This window comes from Maylandia zebra, linkage group LG1, assembly GCF_041146795.1.
Source record: "Maylandia zebra isolate NMK-2024a linkage group LG1, Mzebra_GT3a, whole genome shotgun sequence".
In the NCBI taxonomy this organism is placed as follows: domain Eukaryota; kingdom Metazoa; phylum Chordata; class Actinopteri; order Cichliformes; family Cichlidae; genus Maylandia; species Maylandia zebra.
Genome location: NC_135167.1, coordinates 3,345,120 through 3,370,802, shown reverse-complemented (window position 1 = coordinate 3,370,802; position 25,683 = coordinate 3,345,120). Strand labels below are relative to the sequence as shown.

At 44.6% G+C, this 25,683-nt stretch overlaps 1 protein-coding gene across 1 annotated transcript; it reads right to left on the bottom strand.

Moving 5' to 3' along the window:
- Positions 1-1,008: 1,008 nt before the first annotated feature.
- On the bottom strand, positions 1,009-25,484 carry slc9a5 (solute carrier family 9 member A5). Its single transcript, XM_004539859.3, has 16 exons — positions 24,869-25,484; positions 17,974-18,276; positions 16,855-17,018; positions 14,602-14,680; positions 14,350-14,527; positions 13,912-14,132; positions 13,301-13,503; positions 11,560-11,649; positions 11,409-11,479; positions 11,188-11,314; positions 8,888-8,979; positions 8,617-8,743; positions 8,271-8,420; positions 6,477-6,546; positions 6,186-6,311; positions 1,009-5,417 (listed from the first exon to the last, which is right to left on the bottom strand). Exons 1-16 carry the CDS (start codon positions 25,221-25,223, stop codon positions 4,801-4,803), a joined length of 2,973 nt encoding a protein of 990 aa, XP_004539916.3. The 5' UTR covers positions 25,224-25,484; the 3' UTR covers positions 1,009-4,800.
- Between the last annotated feature and the right edge of the window lie 199 nt (positions 25,485-25,683).

Genomic DNA, 25,683 nt, shown 5'->3' with positions numbered 1-25,683 from the left:
TGTTGAAAATACTCCTGAACCTTCTGAAATTAACTAAAGTTGTCGGCCCAATCTGAAGAAACAAAAACTATGAGTTTAACTGCCAAAAATATCTACTGTGTATTGTCCTGAAGAGATACCGACAGAAGCTAAAGAAGGGCTGAACTGTACTATGAGTGTAATACGGGTTTGTACCACAAGATGGTGCTGTGAGTGAACACAGCTTTATTTTAAATGGAAGGTCAGGAGAAGGGTTAAATTGAGCTGAAACAATAATTAAATCTGATTGGAAGTTTCATACAAAGTACGAATGAGTTCATTTTCATGTGCTGCAGTCTAGCACACACTCTGTCTGCCAGCTTAGGGTATGTAGCTGTATTTTCCAGAGAGGGGATGTTTGCCTTCTTTGCATCCATCATAGTAAAAGTCCTGCAAATGAAAAATCCTTCACAAGACCAGAGGTATTCTAAACCTACCGAGCGACATTAATGATGAAAATGTCAGAAGTGAAAAACTTCCCAGAGTATCGAATGTTTTACTGCTGTAACTGAAACCAGCAGAAAGAACATAAAGCACTGAAACTCTGGGGTGGAGCCGACTTTTAGTCCAGTACTGCACCGTTTGAGAACACTTCAAATTATGTTTACTTTACTAACATTTATTTTAGTGATGTCTGATATTCTGAAGGAGAACTGTAAAATAAATGTCAAGTAAAAATATAACATTTCGTCTTAAATGAGATGGAGCAGAAGGATAAAGTAGCATAAATTACTGTGTATTATAGTATTTCTGTGCACTGCTAAGGTACATTACAGTGTACAGGTGTAGTTTAAAAACATCTGTCCACTGATTGGTGGTTGCATTCTGAGGGCGTTTTAGGTTCTGTTACTCTGCACAGGTCTTGAGTAACAGTATCAGACGTAATGAAGCAAGTTTCCCTCAGACATTAAAAGTAAAGCATCAAAAGAGTAAAGCAGGTAGAATAAAGAAGCACGGAGACAGGTGGGCTCATTCAGAAAAACACTCCTCACATTTATTGACTCTTGGATCTCTGGGCCGAAGCCAAAGCTAACACACATTTGGCACAAAGACAGACACGATTCATTGGATTTTTCCAAACAACGGCCCGAATCACAGGCCTAACAGACGAAGACCTGCCGCTGTGCAGAACGTTCCCCTGTCTCAGAGATTCAGGCATCACTGCGGCAATGATCGACTGGACACGGCGAGGTCATCCCCTCGCATCCACCGCATCAGCTCCAGGTTCAAGTATGTTTACAGTGCGAAGACCTCTCTACAAGCAGCGACATGTTTCCTGTTATCACAGCTGCACCACGAGGCGACAGCAGAGACGAAGCAGATCACAGCAGCCTGCTGCAGCCACTCAGCGTGCACTTCACTCCGTCTTAATTCAGGTCTTTGCACTTCAGTTATTTACACATGCGCTGCTACTTTGTGTTAGCTTTTTCAAGGGGTAGCTTCAGCCTAACATGCAACGAGGAAGGAAAAAGAACAGAAGAAAGACCAAAATGTCTGGTTTGTGCTTGGGATGCCAACTTTACCTGTGTGAAGTTACAAAAACAGGATGCCACAAAAAATATGTATCGGTCGTTTTAAAGCAAAGCTGATTAATTTTTGAATCAAAATATTACAGGATTCTGAGATGTTCTCAGGCGCTTTGTTTTAAACGAAGGACAAAATAAAAATGTGTCAGTTCAGCGAGCTGGAACAGGCGTTGGCGTGTTTACTGAGGTTGAGATGTTGACATTTCTGTGAGTCAGGTGGCTTTGCAAAGACTTTTATTTACTCTGAATGTCTTAAATCCTGCACTCTAGTAAAATGAAAAACCTAACAGCAGCTATACTGTTAGGCAGGGAGTTTCAACTTAAAGATCAATAAACTGAAAATGAAAATTCTTTGGAAAATAAAGAAACTGTAACCTTCTTCCATCCTGCAGCTTCCTGTGTGACACTCACAGAGTTTTATAATTAGCTCACTCCGGCTGAAATGTTTTGAAGTGCAGGTCAAAGATTGATGTCGCTTCTGGGTCTGAAAAGTGAAGCCAGTGCAGAGCGTATTATTTCTAATGGCCAGCAGGGGGCGTCTCCTCTAATTGTAAAAACAAAACCCTATATTTGGATTTGTATGTATATGATTATTCTATATTTATTTCCTGATGAGTGCATCGTCTAAAACTCTGGTTTCAAGTTTTACTGAATACAACACGATGTTCATTTTGGAAATTATGGTCCCCTTTAAACTAAAACAGAGGATAAAGTCGGCTATGATTTACGGCACAGCTCTCTTGCGACTGTCAGAGCCACCTCAGCCCGAGGCTTCAAACACGATGCTGTCTTTTATATACAGTCTATGGAGCATCAGCACTGTGGAGAACAGTGAGATCTCATGTCAGTTTTTTGTTCTGTGTGCTTTCTGGATCGAGAGGCCGACGGGACTTTGAGGGTGAAGCTGAGCGGCTGCAGATGCTGCAGATTTGTGATCGGCTGACAGAGTAAAAGCAGCTCGATGAGACGTTAAGGCAAAAAAACATTCTTTGGCAAAACAAGAGAAAACTAAAGAAACATCACACAAACATGTTTGCCTGCTGGTGGGATAAGAACGTGCGGACGGCCCGGAGACTGTTGTCCACCTCTACACACACACACGCACACACACACGCACGCACACACACACGCACGCACGCACACACGCACGCACACACACACGCACACACACACGCACACACACACACACACACACACACACACAGAGAAACACATGCAGTAAGACATGAACACTGAATCAACACACAGCTGAACACAGACACGACAGAGTAAGGCAGTTACAGACGGACGCACGCCATAGATATGTTCATTATGCTTGTTATTACACACTTTGGTCATTTAAAATAAACTATTCTGTAGATTTTATATGTCTGCAGTTTTACAAAATACATTTTCAGATTTTTACGGTTTACGAGCAGCTTTGACAGAATAAATACACACATTCAGATTCGAAGCAAAGCAAAGAACTCTGTCAGAAAAGCTTCTATCAGCTCAGGTTAAAGGGTGGCAGCAGGTGGAGGCCTTAACACTAGCATCCCCTCTGTGCAGCAGCGCCCCCTGCTGCTGTCTGCAGTTGGGTTTTACAATCTGCACCAGAAAATTTGCCTCAACCAGCAACTGATTAAAGGACATTTAAAGGGAAAAAAAACCTCTGAATTTGTGAAGGTATTTGATTAGTAACAAATCAACATTAAACAGGTAAAATCAGGCCCAAGTCAGCAGCTGCAGAGAGGGGTTTGAATGCACTTTGCTACAACCAAGGACCAAGGATTATTTTTATTGTTTTATTCATAATCTGTGATTATATTGCACTCACTATGTCACTTATAACTCCTTCACTTTGTAATAAACTACATAAAATATGAAATTGTCCTCCAACTTGTAGTCAAATGGACTTTGTTAATGTCCATCTGCAGCAAGAATATGCTGATACGTGATTACGTAGTCATAAATTGCAGATTTGATCAATAACACACAGATTTTCCTACGCAGACCTACAGCAGAGCAGCAGCGAGACTGAGAGCTGATTCTGTCCATGAGGCCACACAGAGATCAGACGGTTCACGTACAGACTCAAACAGACAGTGAAAGGATCAACTAAAGAAGTTTGTCTGCAGGACTTTCTGACAGAAAGACAAAGGCCACTTTGACTTCACGGCCCTGGTCGTGCTTTTAAAGTTACTTATAACTCTCTCCCTGTTTGCCATCCACTCTCAGACATCAGGATAAATAAAGCTGGCAAACATGTTTATGAGAGAGAAGAGCTGACAGGAAGCTGCATATTTAATCTTTACTAGAACGCTGATGTTTAAGGTGCCTCGGTTTTATGCCCACTGTGAGGACATCCATCTGTGGTGCTAGCGGTAGAGCTTTGTCTGATAATCACTGGGTTGGCAGGTTGATTCTAGGCTTGAGTCCCTCCGGATGGTGAACAGATAGTTAGTGTTTTGTGGCCTCTCCACTTTTAAAATGAATCAGAAAGCCTTGAAGGGAAACTTCTCTTGGCTCTGGACTTAGATGTTGATTAGCCTGCCACTAAAAATAGCTCCAAATAAATACACTATGTCCTCCTGTTTATCTGATAAAACTACAGAGAGCTTTCTGAAGGAATTACCAAACCTTTTCAGAAAGCTTTAAGGCTTCAGCACTGGGCTCAGAGCTGAGAGCCGCAGACTGAGAAGAAACGATCCTGATGAAACAGCAGCAGGAACTCAGCTAATTCACTCAATCATGTCCAAAAACTACAACCACGTGGAGCTTTGGAGTACCATCAGTCTGACCCCTTTACCCTGCTTTGAGGTCAAAAGACAAAACTCTGCATTTTTGAGGAAAATGAAAAGGCTAAAGAGGCGGAGACAGGAAGCTGAAAGCCACGAGAGACACATAAACACACAGCTGCTTTGAGTCTGAACATGAGATCTGATAAAATCTGTAACATCACACCGTTCACCTGCCTAACAGTCACCTGAATCTGAACACCTGTCTGCACCTGTGTCGGCTGGTGACGCGCAGATCAAAAGCAGCAGGTGACCTCTGACCTCTGCAGGTTGGTCACATGGAGCTCAGGCTACAGGAGAGAAGATCGGACCTGCTAAGAGGTGCAGCTGTGGGAGGATGGATGATGAGCTAGTTTCCTATTGGACGGCCTAACAGGAAGCACATCACCTGATGTCTGTGAGTATCCTGAAGCTGCTGATTGGTGGAGTCCAGCCCTGCTCTGCAGGTGGCTGATGTTCCACTGATCTGGCATCTGCTGTTACAGTTGGGTGGGGCCTCTGCTGTGAGGCTCAGGAGGGGGCGATGTCACCAGGCTCCTCAGGTACACACAGGGGGTCCTCCTCCTCCCAGAGCCAGGGGCGGAGCTAGGTGGCGGAGGTGGAGGCGGCAATGGCCCGGGGGGCTTCAGGGAAGACATGAGCGGCTGCATCTCCGCAGCCACTCCCCCTTCCACGTCCTCTTCTTCTTCCTCCTCCTCCTTCTTCTTGTCTGGGAAGAGGAACGAGCCCTGAGACACCTGAGGTCCGATGGAGAAAGTGCTGCCCGCTGCGCTGCCGGGTGGCGTGTAGGAAGCTGGGCGGGGTCCACCCAGCCTGGAGAGGGCGCTCACCCGTGGGTGGATGGGCTCAGCAGGGGCCGGTGGGGAAGAGATGCTCTCCAGAGAGGAGATGCTCTGGTTCCAGGCCTGCTGGAGGTCCACTGGGATGATCTTTGTGGCCTCCAAAGACACGCAGGGGGGAGGCGAGCCCAGACTGCCTTTCCACGGCAAATGACTGTCCTCACTGGTTGGTGAGGAGGGTGCGGGTGGTGGTGAGGGCGGTGCAGGTGGTGGTGGTGGTAGTAGCGGAATTTGACACCCTTCCAGAGCTGCTGGCACTGAAGGATGAGACACAACAGGGGGATAGTTACTGAGCAGCGAGGCTTGAAAGACTTAAAGGTTCACACTCTAAGAAAAGGAGGAGATTCTGATTCTGCTTTTAGTTAGTCATGTGACTTTAATCAGACGTTCACCTCAGGGACTGCAAATCAAAGATGGATGTAGCTTCTGGATCCAATAAGTAAAGCCAAGACTGAAGTGCCCAAAATCTGCAGTCTTCCTAGCAGCCAGCAGGGGGCGACCCCTCTGTTTTCTACAAGAAGTCTGGCTCAGTTAAAGTCTATGAGAACATGTCCCTAAAACTCACTTAATCTGTTAGCTCAGTAAACACTTCCTGATCACTTCACAGCTTTATTTGCCTGTTCAGTTCATTTTGTGAATGCAACATGATTTTAATTTTGTAATTTATGGTCCAAGGGCCGCTGTCCTGCAGGTTTTAGATGTGTCCTTGGTCCAACACAGCTGATTTAAATGTCTAAATGACCTCCTCAACATGTCTTGTAATGTCCTGGTAATGAAATAATCATTTGATTCAGTTGTGTTGACCCAGGGTGAGATCTAAAACCTGCAGGACACCGGCCCTTGAGGCCTGGAGTTGCCCACCCCTGCTTTAAAGCATGTCTTCCTTCGGATTAATAAGTTGCTACATTATGAGCTTACTGTGTCCCTCTGTCTGCCACTCCACTCCTCACTTATTACATCCAGATTCACACACACAAGAGAGTTTGAGGTCCACTGAGTTTTTGAGTGACACAGTGACGTTTTACCCGATTTGGGTCGCTGCTTTGGCGTCTCGGCCTTCCGAGCTATGAAGGTGATCCCGACGTCTTCGTCTTTCTCTGGATCTGAATGTTCAGCTTTGTCCTCCGTCTCCACGGGAACAACCACCGGATCTGAACACAAAGACAGAGAATCACGTCTGCTGATAGGTGGAGACATTAAAATCCTCTCTGATGGCAGAGGAATCTTTCCTTAGACGTTCAGAGCAGATGTGTGGATGCGTTGGTAAGTAGAAAGAGCCCGCTGAGGCTGCAGCGCGCTCTCTTTATTTGCGTTACCTTTGTCCTGCCAGCTGACGTTACGTCTGGGTTTATCGCTGCCGTCCTCCTTGACGTCGGATCCTCGCCGCTGTTGAAAGGGGAGAGAGCAAACGCAGTGAGCCACAACAGGAAGCAGCCGGCCTTCAATCAGCAGTCCTTCGTGACAGACAGCGGTAAAAGCCTCTGCGCTGTAATCCACCAACCGTTTCACAGTCTCAAATGTCATGTTACAGTTAAACAGACTGACGCAGGGATCCATGTGCACGTTTAGACATCTTTGTGAGGACAGAAAATTGGATTGCTACTATACTTGTGGGGACAAAGTGCCCGTCCCCACAAGTTTAAGACTCAAAATCTCTTTAAAACCTTTAAACGTTGTCTCTCTCTTTCATCTTCCAGCTGCGTCACTCAGTATGAAACGTTTACAAAAGTCTAAAATATAGATTTCCTTGGACCCGTCCAACGACCGATCCACCACGTGTCCATAGTAATCTGCGGACCGCACCGTGTCATTTAGAGGGCTGTTAGTGGTAAAATGGGATTCTTTGTGAAAACAGGTTCACTCCAGAATGTCTTTTTCTTTCTTTGTTTTTAAGAAATAATCCAGTCATTTTCTGTCCGTCTGGTTCTTTCTGTTTACTGAGCTTTCCGCACAGGTAGTCCGCTGCATCATGCCTGCATAAATAAAGCTGAATGAATAACTCGCACCTCCATAATCAGCTTCGCCCACACGACACAAACAGAGAAATTTCGCCATCCAGCTGATCCGTCAGCCTCTCTGTGATATTATGGACCTGAGCTGGAAACTAGCAGGACTTTACTGAGCTTACAGAAGATATACACCCAATAAAAATGCTCGATTTGGAGCAACGGTGAGAACAGATGCAGGTACTGCATGATGTGCACTTTAAGTCCCAAAACAAGCCCAGTGAGAGCAGAGCAAAGCCAAGCTTTAAACAACTGATGGGGTGATCGTGGCTCAAGAGTTGGGAGTTCGCCTTGTAATCGGAAGGTTATGGTTCTCGGTCGTTGTGTCCTTGGGCAAGACGCTTCACCAGTTGCCTACTGGTGGTGGTCAGAGGGCCCGGTGGCGCCAGTGTTCGGCAGCCTCGCCTCTGTCAGTGCGCCCCAGGGTGGCTGTGGCTACAACGTAGCTGCCATCACCAGTGTGTGAATGTGTGTGGATGACTGGATGTGTAAAGCGCTATACAAATACAGGCCATTTACCATAACCGATCAGTGCACAATGAGACTCACTCATTTCACAACACAATGACACTGTTTGTCTTCATAATCTTTACGCATAAAAATTTTGCTGTGACACCAAAGGAAACATTTTCCAGCTACAGTACAGTAGATGTAGAAGTAGAAACACTTTATGAAGTACATCTACTGTACTGTATTTTCCTCCATCATCATCATCATCAGGAGTCATCTGATCGTTCCAGATCCATTCAGTCCAAACAGAGCAGGTCATGGGTTTTCTCTTGATTTTAAAAAAAATACATTGTTCAGAGCATGCTCAGAAAAGTGATTCTTAATCTCAAGCATTTCACTTCCTGGTTCATTAAAGGTGAAAAAAAAAATCCCAACCAAACTAGACAACCGCAAAAACCAGTCTGTAACGACAGCTGTTATTTCAGCATCACAATCATTCTGTTTAACAAGAAAGACCGAGGACCCTGGGACCGACTAAATCCTGGAACAGTCTAAAAGCTGTTCCTAAAAAACTGGCGTCTGGTGCACTAAGCAGAACTTTATGTTTTCTCTGGACTTTGGTTAAAGCTTGTTTCGGTGACTGATGCGTCTCACCTTTTTCAGGCTGCGTTCCTTCTTGTGGCGTTTGTATCGGGTGGATTTGAAGGTCTCCATGCGGCTCCTCATGTTCCTCTGAAACACCTCCCGGTCCTGGCGCTCCTGCTCCCCCAGCGGCATGAAGTGACGACTGTAGTGGGACTGATACTGAACACAGAGGACACCAGCCTCAGCCTCACGCACTCAAACACATTTCATTTCCCAGTGAGACCTGCTCCCCTGTCCTGATCTTCTTTAAAGATCTCAATAATGACTTTAAAGACCCTGAAACATCTTGAGTGCCCTCCAACACAATCTCCACAACTTTAAGAAACCTTGGGGCTCCAAGAAGGGAAAAACTTACCCGTCTCCTGGGTTTGTACAGGTTTCCAGCGAGGACATGGTGCGTCTCCATGTCCTCCTCCACTTTGGCTCCAGGAATGTTATCGATGACCTGGAGGTCCAGACACACACCGCTGCCGTTCTCACGTCTGGAACAGACAAACATCAGCGAGCATTCAGGCCAGTCAGAACTGAAAAGCTCACAAAGAGTTTGATAATTCACTTATCAAAGGGCACAGGGTGAAACCTGAAACTTTTAGACTCAGGGCAGATTTTGCAGTCATGTGACTCACAGATAGTTTGTGACGTTGGTGACTTCGGGGAACGAGGCTCTGCTGGCCATCGAGGGCAGAGACAGTCTGGCTGAGGTCAGGACGTTCCCACCCTACACACACACACACACACACACACACACACACACACACACACACACACACACACACACACTCTTCAAAACATGTCTTACTGCAGGTGCACTACTTGCAAATCACCTGGTGGTACAGTTTGGTGGTTCAAACGAAGCGGTGACCTCCACAAAATCAAATGAAACCAACAGCGAAGCACCAAAACTTGCAGTTCCTTTAATGACCACCAGAGGCCCCAGCACTCAGTCAGTCATAAACAGTATTCAATCTGAGACCCTCCTCATTTGTTACAACCCACAGTTAATGTTATTGTAAACATTTTTGTGGTTTTCTGACAGGCAAAGGGACATTTCACCCTGAAGTCAAATTAACAGGAGCCACCTGAGGAATTCCAAGCATGTCCCACTGGGAGGAAGCTCCAGGGTAGACCCAGAGTGGATATTCCCACCTGTTGTGCTGTTTATCCATCAAACTAAAAGTCTGTTTCCAGAAATGCTGACCTGGTTTCTAAGAAGTTTTCTGTAGGAAAAATGATAAAGTTACTGAATTTTTAAATGCTGCGTATGGATTTTTAGCGGTGGAGATTTTTGTGCTCTCCTAAAAACATATGATGGATCGTCATATAATAAAAAGGCTGTCTCGATGTGAAGCAGCGTTCTGCTTCATGAAACGTTCCTGTTTTCCTCATAAATCTGGTCCAGGGGTTTTCCTCGTCTCAGCTGGCGGGCTGATAAATAAAACTCACCTCTGCTCTGACTCTAATGTCGGCCTCACGGGGGGACTGAGCGTTAGCCTGGAGGCCCCTCACTGTGTTTCAGGCTGATTTATTAAAACGCTCAGCTTGTGCAGGTGCGGGTCAGACTGTTTGTGTTTCACTCTGCTGACCAGGAAAGTTCACAGTCGTGAAAGGAGACGCCAACAAGTCCAAAATCAGAGCCAGCTCAGTCTGAGAACACTGAGACAGAATTTAAAGGAAGGACCTTAAAACTGGAAAATTTTCAAAGCCATAAAAGAGACGATTTCATGTCTTTTCACAGGCAATTTATCTCCAAAGGTGGGAAACTCTTTTGTCAGAGAGGTCAGTGTAGTTATTCTTCTTCTTCTTTCAGCTGGTTCCTTCAGGGGTCACCACAGCAGATCATCTGCCTCCATGTCACACATTCCCAGCATCCTCTTCTGTCACACCCACGCTCTGCACATCCTCCTCCTCTGAAGTCTTCCTCTTTTCCTCCTGCCTGTTAGCTCCATCTCCATCCTCCTTATATATCGCTCTCCCTCCTCTGCCTCTGTCTCTGATGTACTCATTTATAATCCTGGTCCAGCTCGGCCTCCATCTCCAAACCACACATCACAGCAGGTCTCACTGCCATCCTGTAAACCTTCGCTTTCACACTTGCTGCTGTCTTCTGTCACAACTCAACTCTGACACTCGTCTCCACCCACTCCACCCTGCCTGCACTCTCTTCTTCACCTCTCTCAAGCACCGTCCTCTCTGTTAATCACAGCGTTAAACTAGAACAGGAAATTTTTTTTATAAAAAAGCAAGTAGAGCAGAATGAAATAAAACAGAATAATACAAAATATAGTGTGTCAATAAGTAAAAGCTAAATAAAATAATACAATGAAAGATAACATTCCTGAATGAAATAAAAGTTCATAGAAAAAAAATCATTTTCTAAATATTTTCAAATTATATTTTCAAAGTAAAAACAAATGATGCTGTTTTCTTAATGCGTCTGGATTTGTACGAACTGATGCTCAGGGATCGACGAGTCTCTGTCATATTTTGAATGTTTCTAAAGTGTCGTCTTCCTCCTACACACAGCAAACCTCTGTCAGCTTCACACTGAAGCCTACTGGCTCTAATTCTTGGTTTAGTTCTCCACCTGGTGGCTTTCAGAGGAACTGACAGAGACGGGACGTCATCGCTCATCGGTCCATGAAATATGCAAGTCACTGTCAGCAGAGAGGGATTATACCTCGTCGTTTACGGGCACGTGTGTGGTTCTCTTTATGAATCTGGTCCCTTTCATTTTCATTTTCTGAAAGTTTTCAGTGTTGGCAAAACCAAAAGCCATAACTGACTTTCATACATGTTATTGATATAAAACTACGATAGATGTAAAGCTGACACGCTTTAAAACTCTCTCGATGTGACAGTGAAGGACTTGCTGGCTGCTTTCCTTCTTTACACTTAATGTTAGTAATGCTTGGATGGTTTTTCCGACCTGGTCGATGACGCTGATGGCGTCTCTGATGTTGATCTTCTGATAAGCCTCCCACAGTTCACTCTTCCTGTAGACGGACTTCCTCAGCAGCAGCTTACTCAGGTAGTTCTTGTCAAACTGCTCCCACCTGAGCTCAGACAGGGCGACAGGTATGAAACACTTTGTCTCTGCAGCTTCCTCTGATGTTGCTGTAACATTGCAGTGATGTCGGGGACACTCACTTGTCTCTCCAGTGGTGATATCCCTGCAGTCCTGCGATGTCCTCCACCGCAGTCAGAATGTGGTCGAAGGCCTGGAGACAAAACATTAATGAGAAGGGCGACGGTGAAGAAGGTGAAGAAGAAGAGGAAAGGGGGAAGAAAAAGAAGTCACCCTCTCGTGGATCTCCTCGTTGATGGTAGGCTTCCTGTTGGTGGCACGAGGAACTTTGAGCCACTTCACCAGCGGTTTGATGGTCAGACCCTGATGACGAGAGAAGAGTCTCAGAGAGCTTCTGGTCAAAAGTATGTGGACACCTCCCCCAGGACCTTCTCTATTGCTAAAGTCGTGATGGCACTTCCAGTCTAGCATTTTAATCTCAAAGAGACATTTACCATCGAGGTGGCAGCAAACCCACCAAAACAGAGCCATCTATCTTCGCTGTACACGTGTCTGAATCCATTAAAGGTGGATTTACCAGCACTGGATTCTCCTGTGATGGAAGATTTAGTGGAATTTTCTTTTGCTTTTCTAAATATTCCTGAGCCTTGTAGCAGTGTTTTTGCCTTCTGGTGCTTCTTTTTGTACATATTAGATGAATTTAATGTATACTTTATTGATCCCTGTGGGGAAATTCCTCTCTGGATTTAACCCATTCACTCTATATAAGTATAAGCACTGATTCTACGACATTACAGTGGAGCTAAAACTGGTGCAATGTAGCCCTGCCTCATGTCTCAGCCCCCCAGAAGACTCACAGCCTCTGAAGCAGTGTTCCAGTTTCTTCTACTGTTTCTCTAAAACAGCTCATGAACTTGAGAAGTGATTTGGTCATAATCCAGAGATGAGTCAGCGTTATCCACGTCTAAGTCACGTTTTCGTTATTATCTAAGTGATAAACCATCATCTGTTGCACTCAGACGGTAACTCATTAACAGAAGACATTTGTGGGAATCACCACCGTCTGCTGAGGTCCGTGATTCATGATGGGAATCAAAGGTCCTTCAGCCTCAACGTCAACTCATGACTTACACCAAAGTATACTCTTTAGATTTAGTGTTTAGAATAGAACAGAATAGACTAAACAGACGCTAACTCAGTTGGCTGCTTCTGATTCCAGGGGATCCTTTTAGCTGGAAATGCTTATTCTATCTAAATTAAGATGATATCAAACACATGCATGTGTGATTAACACCTAAGATGATGGAAGGATGAATCTGTGAGTCCTCCTAACAGCCTGAAGCAGACACAGTTAATGCTGGGTCCTCATTTTGATTGGTTGCTTTGCAGTTGACTCCGTTGGGTGACTTATAATGATGGTGAGAAGGCCTTAAATGGGTTTTTTTGGAACCCAAAAACAATTCCTGTTTGTTATCTGCAGAGGCTTCGAAGCACACTGAGTGCAGCATGAAGGACAGGGATGGTTGGACCTGCTGCTAAAGTCTGTTTCACTAAAACTTCCAAAAAAGCCACGTAAGAAATAAGGTATCAGCCGAGTCCGACTTTCCTCCAATTTCCTCGATAATTTCACCACTGAATGTGAAATTAAAGGCCACTTTATAACATCGACAAACTCGTTTCTGTTTTTTTAAAACACTTAACTTGTGACAGATTCCAGGTCTGACACAGATCAACAAGCGAGTCAAATTTCAGTCAGTCAGCAGCCAGTTAGTGAGAAAAACAGAAAAATGGCTGAAGCGAACAGACGCTAATCGGTCAAATTTAAGGGGGGAGGGGAGCAGGGCAACCTCGGGTCGCCCTTTAGCCACGCCCCTGCTCCCATCTGTGCAGAATAGTGTAACTCACTGGTGTCAAACTAAATTTAATCTGTGTAAAAGTCACAGCGTGGGTCACCTGACCTCACTCGTTTGCTCGTCTGTCTTTCATGGAGGGCGCTGAACGCCGTCATTCCTACCTGAAACATGACGGTGAAGAAGACGACCACGATCGTCGTTGCGACGAAGTAATCCTTGGCTTTGACTTGCTCGCCGTCTAGCAGTACCACCAGGGCGAACGCCACTGCTCCTCGAAGGCCGCCATATGACATCACCACCTGGTCAATCTTCTCCAGTGGCACGAGGCGGAAGCGGTTCAGGACCCAGGTCTGACCAACCACACCTGGAGAAGAAAGGACGACAGTTTCACCTTTGTGCTGCATGAAATATCTTAATTTAAGGGTGGAGAAGATTCGACATATTTTCTGGATTCAATTTAAATTCTGCGCGCCTCCTTTCAGCACGGAGAGGTGGAGCAGGAGGGGGAAAAGCCTTAAAGGTTAAAAAGGAGGTTTTTCTCTGTCTGATACGAGTGTGACATTTGAGCGTGCTCAGTTAAAGATCAGCCATGCAAAAGGTCACCGCAGGAAAAGCAAACAGAAAAGGACAAAGCTGGTTTATTCCATCAGCGATCATCGAGCAGATGCTCCGTATTTTTCTGCTTTTCCGTGAAGCCGCCGTCTCCTCGCACTCTGAAACATATCCTAGTAAGATGCTGAACTATTTTAAGACACGATGGAAACCGACTGACCGACAGCTCTGAAAATTAAGATGAAGACGAGGGTGCAGGACACCAGGCCCGTGTCCCAGGCCCACTTTGACTTGTCCACAGCTGAGATGCCCAGGAAGATGAAGATGATGGTCTCTGCGATGCTGGCCAGAGTCTTCATGGTGTACTTCACCGTGGTTCGAGACTTCTGGGAAATGTTGGCCTCCACATATTTGTTGGCCCCGATGCCACAAAAGGTCATGCTGAGATGTGACAAAAAGACAAAGTGAGACATGCTGTAAAACTTAAAATCAGACCAGAGTTGATACAAAAGATGGATGGAAATGTTTTTGTTTTTGCAACCAGAGAAGTCGCCATCTGCTGATGATCAGAAAGAATGCAGATTTGCGACACCTTAGACCCAGAACCCGCTCCATCTGTTGTACACTGGTAGTTCTGATTTATAGAGGATGGACTTACGACAGGATGGCGGACAGGGAGAAGAGCTCGGCGGTCAGGTAGGCCAAGTAGACCATCAGGAAGACGAGGAGCGGCTCGATGATCCGGACTTTCTTGGTGAAGCGAGTGATGAAGCCCAAGATGACGGCAAAGATCAGACCCACCATAGTCCCCCCGATACTGACGATGAGGAAGGAGGCTGCAGGAGAGGAGGAGGACGTAAGTCACAGGACTCAGGTTTAAGTCAAAGTTTGATCCTTTCTGTGGACTCACCGACTCCTTTGAAGTAATCTGCTGTCTGCACATTCTCTGCTCCCACTTCCACAAAGGAAATGTAGACTTTATATAAAACCTGCAGAACACAGACAGGTTTAGACTGTAGGTGTTTGGAGGTCTGAGCCCACGGACGGTCTAATGTTTAGTGATCTGCGTCTCGGGAAAATCAGTTAAAGTGCAGGTGCTTAATAGCACCACAAGGTGGAGCCTCATTCTTTTTTTGTTATTTGGAGCTGGAGCGCTCACAGGCTAACAGAGGTCATCATGTATGACCAGGCAGCAACCTTTGACCCCGGGGCTGATAAATGAAGCCATCATGAGGTGATAAAAACTGTAGTTCCTTGAGTGGCCACTTGAGGCTGACTTCAAAAAGAGTCATTCCCCCAACAAACGGTTTCCATTTATAGCTAATTATTTTGTTTTGTTGTTTTTTGTATCTCACCTGTATAGATTTTGTTCACATTTAAGGACTGGCAGCCTCAGCCGGCGGTTCTCTGCTCAGCCTCACCTCAACTTAATTAAGTTTTTAATATACTCAGTGTCTCAGCAGTGTGGAGGTTCACACGTATTGCTTCACACGCAAAAGATTCCAGATTTGAAAGCAGGAGGTGACACAGAGCAGCCTCAGGGGTCACAGGCTGCTGCACTCCGAGTGTCAGCCCCGTGGGAAGGTTGTGTCAGGTGGGGCACGTGCTGCAAAAAATCTGCTCCCAATTATTGCAGCTTCATTTTCTGCGGCTTCCCTTTGGGAAACCTCTCAAGAAGTCTGTGCTGCAGTTTCTGTGATTTAAACTCTAATACAATCAAGATGAAGAAACATGTTGTTGCTGTTCTGTTCACTGCCAGGTCACCTCTGTACGGTGCATTTTTGAACGTACTGCCCAACACTAGTGATAACCAGCTGGATATCAGCTCACTTCACTGGGTTATATTGCTTTCTTTTTTATTGTCCTGCAGTGGAAACCCCCTCCCTGCTTTTCAAACACTGATTTCATGTCCTCTGCTCTCTAAGCTGAGTCACACAGTATGAATCTCCACTTTATACCCACAAATAATCATTTCACAGCAGGAATTCCAGGCATTCTTACTGTTTACAGGACCTTAATGTGCTGCGTGACAACAGTAAATTATGGCGTGCGGCTTCGGGGAAGCATGCAGCACTCAGCTGAGCCTGAACAGTAATAACTGTGATGTGAAGCGATTGAGCAGCAGTAGTGAGCGGCCAGCCTGAGAAAATGAACTCCTTCCTTCGTCCTGTGCTTGCAGGTCATGGCTGCAGTGCTCCCACACTTTGGATTTTTCCATTTCTTGGTGGGATTAGCTCAGATTCGGAGTGCTGCTGAGGATTAGACAGTTGCAGTGTTAATCTCCTCACAACTGATTAATCTCAGCTTTCTCAAACAGTAAATGTGAGAAAATGTGAAGGTTCTGCTCTTCTGTCCTGGTCCGTGTTCATCACGCAGCTCTGCTGCTCCGATTCACCAGATTCTGTCTCTTCTCTGTCTCTCTTGATGTGGAGTAACATCGTAAATCAGCGGACCTGCTGCCGCTCAGACCGGCACCAGCACCCACACTCGACCTTTCACTGCCACCATCACTTCATACAAATGCAACAAGTGAAGTATGAAGGAAACGATATGTTCGCACAAACACGGCCCACAGTGCGTCCTTGTGTGCTAGTCATTGTTGACCTTGTAAGCCGCTCTGTTGCCACAGCAACACACCTGACATGATGAGGCATGTGTGAGAGCGTATGTGTGTGTGTGTGTGTGTGTGTGTGCAGCTCTGCCTTAACATATCATGTGTTTCTGTGCTGGTTTTACACCTACTGTGGGGACGTACGTCTGTTTGCTCAATTGTGCTCAATTTTAAGATGTGTTTTGAACAGGAAAATACTGTGTGGAGATGCACGTGTGTGTTGTTTATTTTTTATTGTAATTTAAGTTAGAAAATATGACCTTTGATATCAAGAACTGTTTTGCAAATGTGTCAGCAGAGATTTCACAGACTAAAAAGAAAGAAAAACACATACATACAGAAAATAAGTTTACACATGTATCAGAGTTTCTGGTGATATAATCATGATATAAAAACTTGTATTATTATTGGAGTCTTTCAGGATTGGGTGATAAGTTACAATTTTAACACCATCAGTAACAATAACCAGCTGGTGATTGTTATTGACGCATGTGTGCGTGCCACTTTCCATCCCCCGTCCCTTGTGCCTGACGGACTGTGTGTGGTTCTCACCACGGTGACGGCGTCGTTGACCAGTGACTCTCCAAACACGATGATGAAGAGCGTTTCATTGACGTGAACCTCCTCGAACACGGCCAGCACCGCCACGGGGTCGACGGCTGAGATCAAGGCGCCGAACAGCAGGAAGTCCAACATTTCGGCCTGCACGTGCTCATCTGCAGGGACACGCGGGAAATATGAAGAGACGGGACAACACAACAATAACAGGAAGTTTCCAGTTTTAAACGAAGCAACTTTAACATTTTAAAGGAAATTATTCTGCGCCACTGGTTCTCAGATGGTCGGCGAACTCTGTCAGTACTGTGTTTGCAATGATTACGAAATCTATCACAAACCAGTGAAGACAACAGAGAGTTCAGAAGAGAGTGCAGGTAGGGTGGAGTGGGTGGAGATGAGTGTCGGGGGTGATTTGTGACAAAAGGATAGCAGCAAGAGTGAAAGAGGAAGACCTCAGAGAGAACATGCAGGGGGCTGGTGTGACAGAGGAGGAGACGGAGGCAGGTGAACTTCTGTGGGGAAGGAGAGGTGATATGTGTTCGTTTATTCGCTGTCATATATAAATCGTGCTCAAGAGTAGGAAGCATAACCACGACCATGATATACATGACCAAAGTAAGTAATGAGGTCAGCACACGTCTAAAAAAACCTGTGAGAAACGAAGAGTTAAAGGAAGAGGAGGTACAGCGGCTCGTTTCAGACAGAGGATGGACCGGAGGGACACACCGAAGCCCAACATGACAACATAAATAAGGACTATGTTGAAATTTGGATTACGGAAAGCTGCTCTCACTGAGTCCAGAAAATAACAATAAAGGTGGAAATGAGCACCATGAATCTCCTTTAGAGGCACTTAATGTACTGTAAATTTACTGCTGTGTGTTTGTCCTGAACAAATGCTGTTCGCTGGCACATTTAACTCAAATTTATTCACAAGTTATTTCTGTTTCCTGGAAAGAGGCGCTGCCTTAAAGACTAAACTCAGAGAACAACAAACTGATTGCTGTAAAGAGCTCGGATTGAGGGCAGACTATAAATTTACACAGAGGTGGGGCTATGCAGGACTGCAGATGCACACCTGTGACCTATGACCCCTGCACCCACAGCACTGACCTATGAACCCCAGCAGTTTGGCAGCGTACAGGGAGAACCCAGTGCAGAAGGCGTTCCACAGCGTTCCCACCACAGCGTATGTCAGGATGGCTCCCAGGTTGTCGAAGAAGAGCCTGGCCGGCATGAAGTATCCGGCATCACCCACGATGGTCGGCAGCAGGAAGAGGAAGAAGAGGCTGGGCTCTAGCTGGTATAGCTGCTTCTTATTGGCTATGAGGACGACCCCGCCCAGGACCAGACCCAGCAGAATCAGCATGCAGCTCTCTGGGACCACGGTGGTGAAGCGCTGGGAGAAGTGGAACACTGCAGGACAAGATGCACCGATTACAAAACAAGGCATGAAAAAGTTTGCATGACTTCGTTAAGTTTAATTATTTATCTGCTTTTCTTAATTTACCTTCTCTACCTTCTGTTTCCTGCAACAGCTCCTCTTTGTTCCTTCTGCTACTAAATCCTATGTCAGCTCTATTTTTCTCCACCTGCTTGGCTCCACAAACATCTGACTCTGCAGCTCCTGACTCGTGCTTCATTTTAGTCAGGTCTGCAGGTGTGAACACGGACATGTGTCGCACGTGTGCCGAGATGTGAGGAGGCAATTATTTGCTCTCTGAATTGTTGATATTTTTGCATTTGATGAAACACATAAACAAAAATCAGCGCTGCCATTGTAGCCTTGGACATGCAGTTAGGAATCCATCAAGGCCTGCGGTGAGTCACAACAAGACACACACACACACACACGCTGGTGATGCTCCTCATAAATCAGGACACAGAGAAAAAACATCAAAGCCTGAACGAACATACTGTGTGCGTCTGTTTCCATGATGATTCATTTACACCAATCAGAAGGCTCTGCTCCATCAGCCAGGGCTGGATCACCATCCAGACAAACTGGGAGTCAGAGGAGCCTCTGACTTCCTCGTTATCATTTCAGTCGACATAATTTGATCAGCTGAAGCAGAATGAAGCAGAACTACAACTGATCCTACAAGTCAGACGAACCCAGAACCTTCAACTGCATCATCATCATCATCATCATCATCATCATCATCATCATCATCATCATCGTGCTTCCTGAACATTCTGCAGACTTTGATACTGAACTTTTCCAACTGAAATAAGTCTTTTTAAACAGGGTAACTCTGCATTTTACTTAAGCTGGTCATCGGGATCAATGCGCCGTGTTCTCCGTGACCATGGATAACAGCGCTGGGTCATCCTCACACTGAATTCTCCACATACACACATGGAGCATCAGCTGTTTGCAGCTTTTAACTAGAATAAAATAACAAAACATGAACAAAACTTTAAATTTCATGTGTGAATGAGCTTTCTGCCTGACTCACATATATGAACGGATATGTGTGTGACGCTCTTACAGAAAGCAGTTCAGTTACATGGTGTACTCATACACGACTCTGTGCTCTGGATAACAGATAGCAGAGGAGCCACAACAAGAGGAGCGATACAGTCCTTCAGCTCACTGTAAAGAGCGTTGCAGAACCTTTCTAATTTTTCTAACCAACATCATAAGATAACGTCTGTCGATCTTTGAGCTTCTGGGTTTGTGTCTTAACACTTTAAAACCTGAACCATGAAATAATTACTTAGTTTGTCAAACAGAGTGTTAAATTAAACTTTCTGACAATTTAATTAACTATTTATGGAAGCCCGTTTCCGCCACTAAATAAAAACAAAACAGCTAGTATCCATAACTCGAAATTTCGAGTTATTTTTCTCGAAATTTCGACTTATTAACTCGAAATTTTGAGAAAAGTAACTCGAAATTTCGAGTTACTTTTCTCAAAATTTCGAGCTAGCTCTGCCAATCAAAAATATAAGTGAATGAGGTCGCTTTCTTGTTACCCGGAAGCATATGGCGCAGAGGAACGCGCACTCAAAAACGGATCCCAACAAACTGGCGCTTTGGCGAGTACGTTTTCTGATAGTAACACCATGTGATTCAGCTAATAACACGGGGATTTCATCATTTGTGAAGCCAGGCTGAAAACACTCAGCAATCTGTGCATTCACGACTGGATGTAATACCGGTAGCTTAGCTGTAGCATTTGTAGCTGAGGGCTTCAGCTTCCGGGTAACGAGGAAATGACGTCATTCACGTAGATTACTGATTGGCAGTGCTAACTCGAAATTTCGAGTTACTTTTCTCAAAATTTTGAGTTAATAAATCGAAATTTCGAGTTAATATGTCAAAATTTCGAGAAAGTAACTCGAATTTTGAGAAAATAACTCGAAATTTTGAGTTATGGATCCATTTTTTTTTTTTAGTGGCGGAAACGGGCTTCCATAACTATTTGTTTGCATATACTGTACGAGTTTTAATTTGTACCATTTTTATTGCAATTTATTTTGTTTTTTGGGGGAAAGACACACAAATGATGTAAAAGTATCAAAAACTCAAATTCTCATGATACACTTTACATTAAAGGCTTAAACTTTTTAATAGCCAACAGCAGACGACTTCTCTGGTTGCAAAGAAAGACGTGTGAGTGTGTAGAAGTTTAAGGGAAACGTTATTCTACTGCCTCTGTGAGCTATGACTCCAGCGAGCGCTTTTCTGATTATTATTAGTTAGAAGTATGATTGGATACGAGTGAAGTTACTCTCGATTTCTCAGTCGGATCTGCCCGGGTTTCAAACTCCAATACACCAACTGGGAAAACACTCATTTTGAAGCTTTATATCAGGACTTAACAAACGATGACCGTGGTCATATTTTTTATATGCTATGCTCAATAAACTAACTGCTGTGCATTCAATGAACACATTTAATAAACTATAATTAACAAATAAAATGTAATAAAATAACAATGCAGCCCATAAATGTTGAGTAAAGAAAGAGCTCGTTGTCTGATCAACATCAGTCTGAAATAAAATCCTAGATTTTGGTGCTTGACGCTTCATTGCTTGTTTCAAGAGAAGCATGTTTAATATTTGCTTTGTACAGTAGTACACACACACACACACACACACACACACACACACACACACACACACACACACACACACAGCCGAACCACCTACACACCAGACGCACAGCGAGGACAAAAAACACTGAGAACATTCAGCTGCTCAACATGACGTCCAGACATGGCCATTTATACACCACACATCCAAAGCAGCTCTGAAAACAGAGACTGACAGCGTCTGAGTCTGATTCCTCAGAGCTGCAGAGCTCCACCATTAAAACTCATCCCTGAGGCTTGTCTAAGGAGCTTGGAAAGAAAAGCGTCTGGACTTCTTTAGGTTAGGTCCAGCTTTTCTTCCCAAGCTCCTTAGACTACGATGACCTGGATGACTGAGAACCTTCACAGACATCGCTGAGGCTTCATCACCATCAAGCTACACACATACGGTGGTTTATTCTGACTCACTGCAACATGAATCGCCCCTCTGCCAAATAAAATCTAGAGCAACAAACACTGATTCATCCACTGCAGAAAATAGTCCCCAAAATGGTCTATTAACTCCTAAATGATAGTGAACAGTCTCTTAAAGAAATGACTGAGCCTAAAGTTTATATATCTGTTATGGAGGTTTGACTTTTGAAGATCAAAAGCTTAAAAGTTTTAGCTTTAAGAATGTTAAAAGACACCAGGAAAGAGCACATTTGTCTGAGACCGTCTTCAGTGTCGGATTAACCCACCCGTGGCGCTCTGTGAGCCTGGAAGAATCTCACAGTGACAGGAAACGGGGAATTTAACAGTAGATGCTTGTGTTCGGCTTTAACAACAGGAAGAACACGCAAGAGATCACCAGACCTGCTGATTTATGTCTAAATGATCTGAATGTGTGCAGCCAGCTAGAACAGAGCCACAGTGTGTGTCTGTGTGCACGCATGTGTGTGTCACTAACATTACCACATTAGTAAGCAGTATGTATAGCATGTGCGTACTATTGTCTTGCAGTGCAGTGACTCACCAGCAGCTTGGGAAGTATTTATGTCAACAGGTATTCCTCATGTTGTGGGGACTTAAATGTGCAATCATGCTATGGGGACGAGTCATTTTAACAGGGACGAAAGCGTAAAATTTTTAAGGTGAATGCAGCATTTAATGTTCGAGATTGTCTCCAGGAAGTGAATGAGAGTCATGGAAACATGGCTGTGTGTGTGTGTGTACCTGTTCAGACGTCTTTGTGAGGACCAAAAATTGGAACCTTACTATACTTATGGGGACCAACAGTCTGTCCTCACGAGTTTGAAGGCATTTCTGAGATTCAAAACGTGGTTTTAGTGTCAGGGTTACAATTAGGTTATGCTTAGGTTTAGGCATTCATTTCGAAGGTTAAGGTCAGAGTTATTGTAAGCGGCTAGGGTAAGTGTTATGTCAATTAGATGTCCTCACTAAGATATCAAAACGAGAATGTGTGTGTGTCAGTTAAAGTCCTGCTGCTCTGAAACGTTCTGAAACACTGAAGCTTTCGAGGATCGAGGTTCAAAGGTTTCTTTGTTCTTTTCACATTTTAATACTACATAAAGTTTATTGTTCATTACTATTAATGTTTAGCAGACGTGGCCAGTTCTTGGCTGATGAACAGACTCATCAACCCACTCATCCAAGCACACACGCCACATAAGCGACCTCTTACTCTACCTACAGGGACTCCTTCAGTTGTGTCAAGATGGAGACATCTTGGGGAAACTGGGGTCTCCTCCGGGATATGGACCCGGGACCTCAAGAAACCCAAAGATTAAGGATCATTCCTCTACGCTCTTCTTTCATCTACTCCTGTGCTTGTTGCTCCCTGTCAGTGGGACCCTTTCCAGCTGAAAGTGGGCTCTAACAAGATGCTGAGGTGCTGGGGTAGCACCGGTTCAACAGGATGCAGCTGATATTGAGCGGGTAGTAAGCTACTTGCCCCACAGGTTCAGGTTTCGCCAACTAAACTACTCTGTTGTGGAGAAAAGAAGCACTCACTTTAATATTGGGCTTTGAAACTCTTTGAAGTGTATTTAGGCAGCAGTGGGAGTCCTCTTGTGGTATATGCCAACCACAATCCTCTTATTTTTGCACACTGTAGAGAACACAGATCAGCACATGATGAGAAGGTGCTCATTTTAACAGCTCTGCCAGCTGGATGTCCAACATTATGTCTGTTTAGTTTTTTTTTTATTTTGGGAGTTTTCTTCTTCAGTTCTCTTAAAAGTGCTTTTTAGGTACCAAGCTGCTGAGAACAGAATTGGTGAAGGTAATCTTAGTATCTTCATAAATACATTTGTTAGTCTTAATGACTGAAGTAACAGCTGGTGTCACTTTTGCTATCTAATCATAACAAAACAAAACCAGCCATATTTCAGACAGAAAGGGTGCAGGTCGAAGCAACAGCTTCGGTACACCTACCCCTGATATTACACAGTTTAACCAACCGTGAAGTGATTGCTACGAGTCATTACGTAGAAGAGTCAGATAAAAATTTATGTCCAGAAACAGACATCAATAGCTGAAACGTGCTGTCAATGTTAAAAACTGTTAAATTTGAACATTTACAGTGATGCAAAACCAACAAATACCACCAATACTACTGATAATAATAAATGTTATACTTAATATTATGTTGTACAGCACTGATTTATTGTTGTGGCCTCATTTATCTGGAGTCTTAATTTCTTTTTATGAAAACAATATAATGACTGATTCTGTTCATGTTTTATTCACTAAATATGATTTTCTTATTTTGAACTTGGTGATATCTCAGTTTTCTGATCTCGCTTCTTTTTATGACCTCCATTTATCGTCTAATCTAATCCCCAAGAAACTAAATGTGTTTTATTACTTCGACAACTTGTTTATCATGTGAAGATTAGTTTTATTTCTGTCTTCTGTCTGGGTGGCTCATTTTTAAACTAAGCGAATAATCAGAAATAATCAGATAGATATAAATAAAAGTTGTTCAACACTGGATTAATTAACATGAAAAGAAGGCGCTGTATGGAAGGCCTCAGGTTTGACGATTTCCTTTGGGTTTCTGTAATATTACTTAGAAATCCAACCTTTATTAAAAATGTACACAGAAGAAGAACATTTCATATGCAACCAAAATCTTAAAAAGCTCAGTTATTTTAGTTTGTACAGATGCCATTTGATTAAACTTGGTCTTTTATCGAGTTGTTCAGCATGTACAGTGACTGATAAAGATTTCATAGGAGAACTGTGAGGCTAAAACCAGCAGTTAGTTCTTCCTCCTTATCTAAAACTCCAATCATTACTTTCAAACTCAGAAAATATTTTAAACTCTTGTTTTGTCGATTACAAAAGTGTTCATTATCAGAGAAAACTATAAAAGAAGGAAATTATCCCAAGCTGAGTAGGAGACCCCACTGGGGCATACTGCTAAAATAGCATGGTCACTTGTTGGTTAATATTATTAGTAAAATATTACAATTATTGGCAGTTATAAGTGTCTTCGTTTTAAAAAAGAAAATATTTGTTACTTATTTTTTCAACCATTTAAGGAATTAAGCCATCAGCTCAAAGTCACCATCAGTAATGAGCCTAATTCTTCTTTTAAAGTTGTTCTAAAAACCCTGGTAACAATCAAACAAAAAAAAAATCATTTACTTTTGCTTTTCTCTACCATTTTTTAAAATTATTATTATTATTTTGGTAGCTGACAATAATCAGGGTTAGAAACATCACCAATGATTTAGACATCAGTGTTTACTATATCAAAAATGGGGTGGGTTCGGGGGGCCCAGCAGGAACTTTGTGGCCCGTGGCTCCGCAGCAGGTGAGTCCGGCAGTAGCTGCAGCCATTCCCTGACTCTCATTAATAAACTTCCAGTCTGGTTCCAGCTGCAGTAAGGAGACCAGTGAAGTTCCAGTCTGTGTACTGGTGCTGGGAAACAAACACACACAAACACACACACACTTACAGATCTTGGCCACGCTGGCCACCAGTAGCCAGATGGCGATGATGTACGGGGTCTGGACGTAGCTCCACTCCCACTGGACCACCCGGTACCCGCCGCCGTGATGATGATCATGCTCCCCTGCGTCTTCCTCCTTTCCGGTGCCGGTCGGCTCCTCTGCAGCGGACCGGGCCAAGGCGACGCCGGGCGCCCCGTATTCCGCCCCGGGCTGCGGGAGGAGGAGCGGCGGGGCGGAGGGAGAGGCGGGGACCGGTGGAGAGAAGCCGAGCCCCGGCCCCCGGAGCGGCGGAGCGCCCGTCCCGGGCAGGTCGGCGGCGGCGGCCGGCAGCAGGAGCAGCATCAGTCCGAGCGGCAGCATCTCGTCCCTGGAGCTCAGCGGGCGGACATCCTCCGAGTCTTTATATACACACCGGGACACGGAGAGGACGCGGAGCGAGGCCGGGAGCCGGTTTACAACATCAACAACACACACGCGCGCGCATGGACCCACGCTCACACACACTCAGACTCCGGTAAGACACGGAGGAGGGGACACCGGAGCCGGCATGTGACCCGCCCAGTCCCCCTTTAAAGAGACGGAGACACTGCAGGTGAAGCTCTCCTGCTGACTGACTCACAGCTGATGCTCGGTACCGATCGGCTATGACGTCACACATCAATACTGCTCGGCGTGACGTCAGATTTTCAGTTCATTGACATGTTTGAACTTTGCAAACATCTGGTGATTGTAACTGCTCCTTCTTTGGGAGGATTACTGAGGAGGAGCCATGTTTCTGGAGAAACATGGTGAAGGGGCAGAGCCAGCTTGGGGGGGGGGG

Bases quoted from the DNA above. Each gene is read 5' to 3' on its own strand.
- slc9a5 (XM_004539859.3), bottom strand. From the start codon at position 25,223: ATGCTGCCGCTCGGACTGATGCTGCTCCTGCTGCCGGCCGCCGCCGCC. The intron at 11,480-11,559 runs GTGACTTCTTTT...TTTTGTCTCCAG, and splicing joins ACGAGGAGATCCACGAGAGG to GCCTTCGACCACATTCTGAC. The intron at 11,315-11,408 runs GTGAGTGTCCCC...GTCTGAGCTCAG, and splicing joins TATCACCACTGGAGAGACAA to GTGGGAGCAGTTTGACAAGA.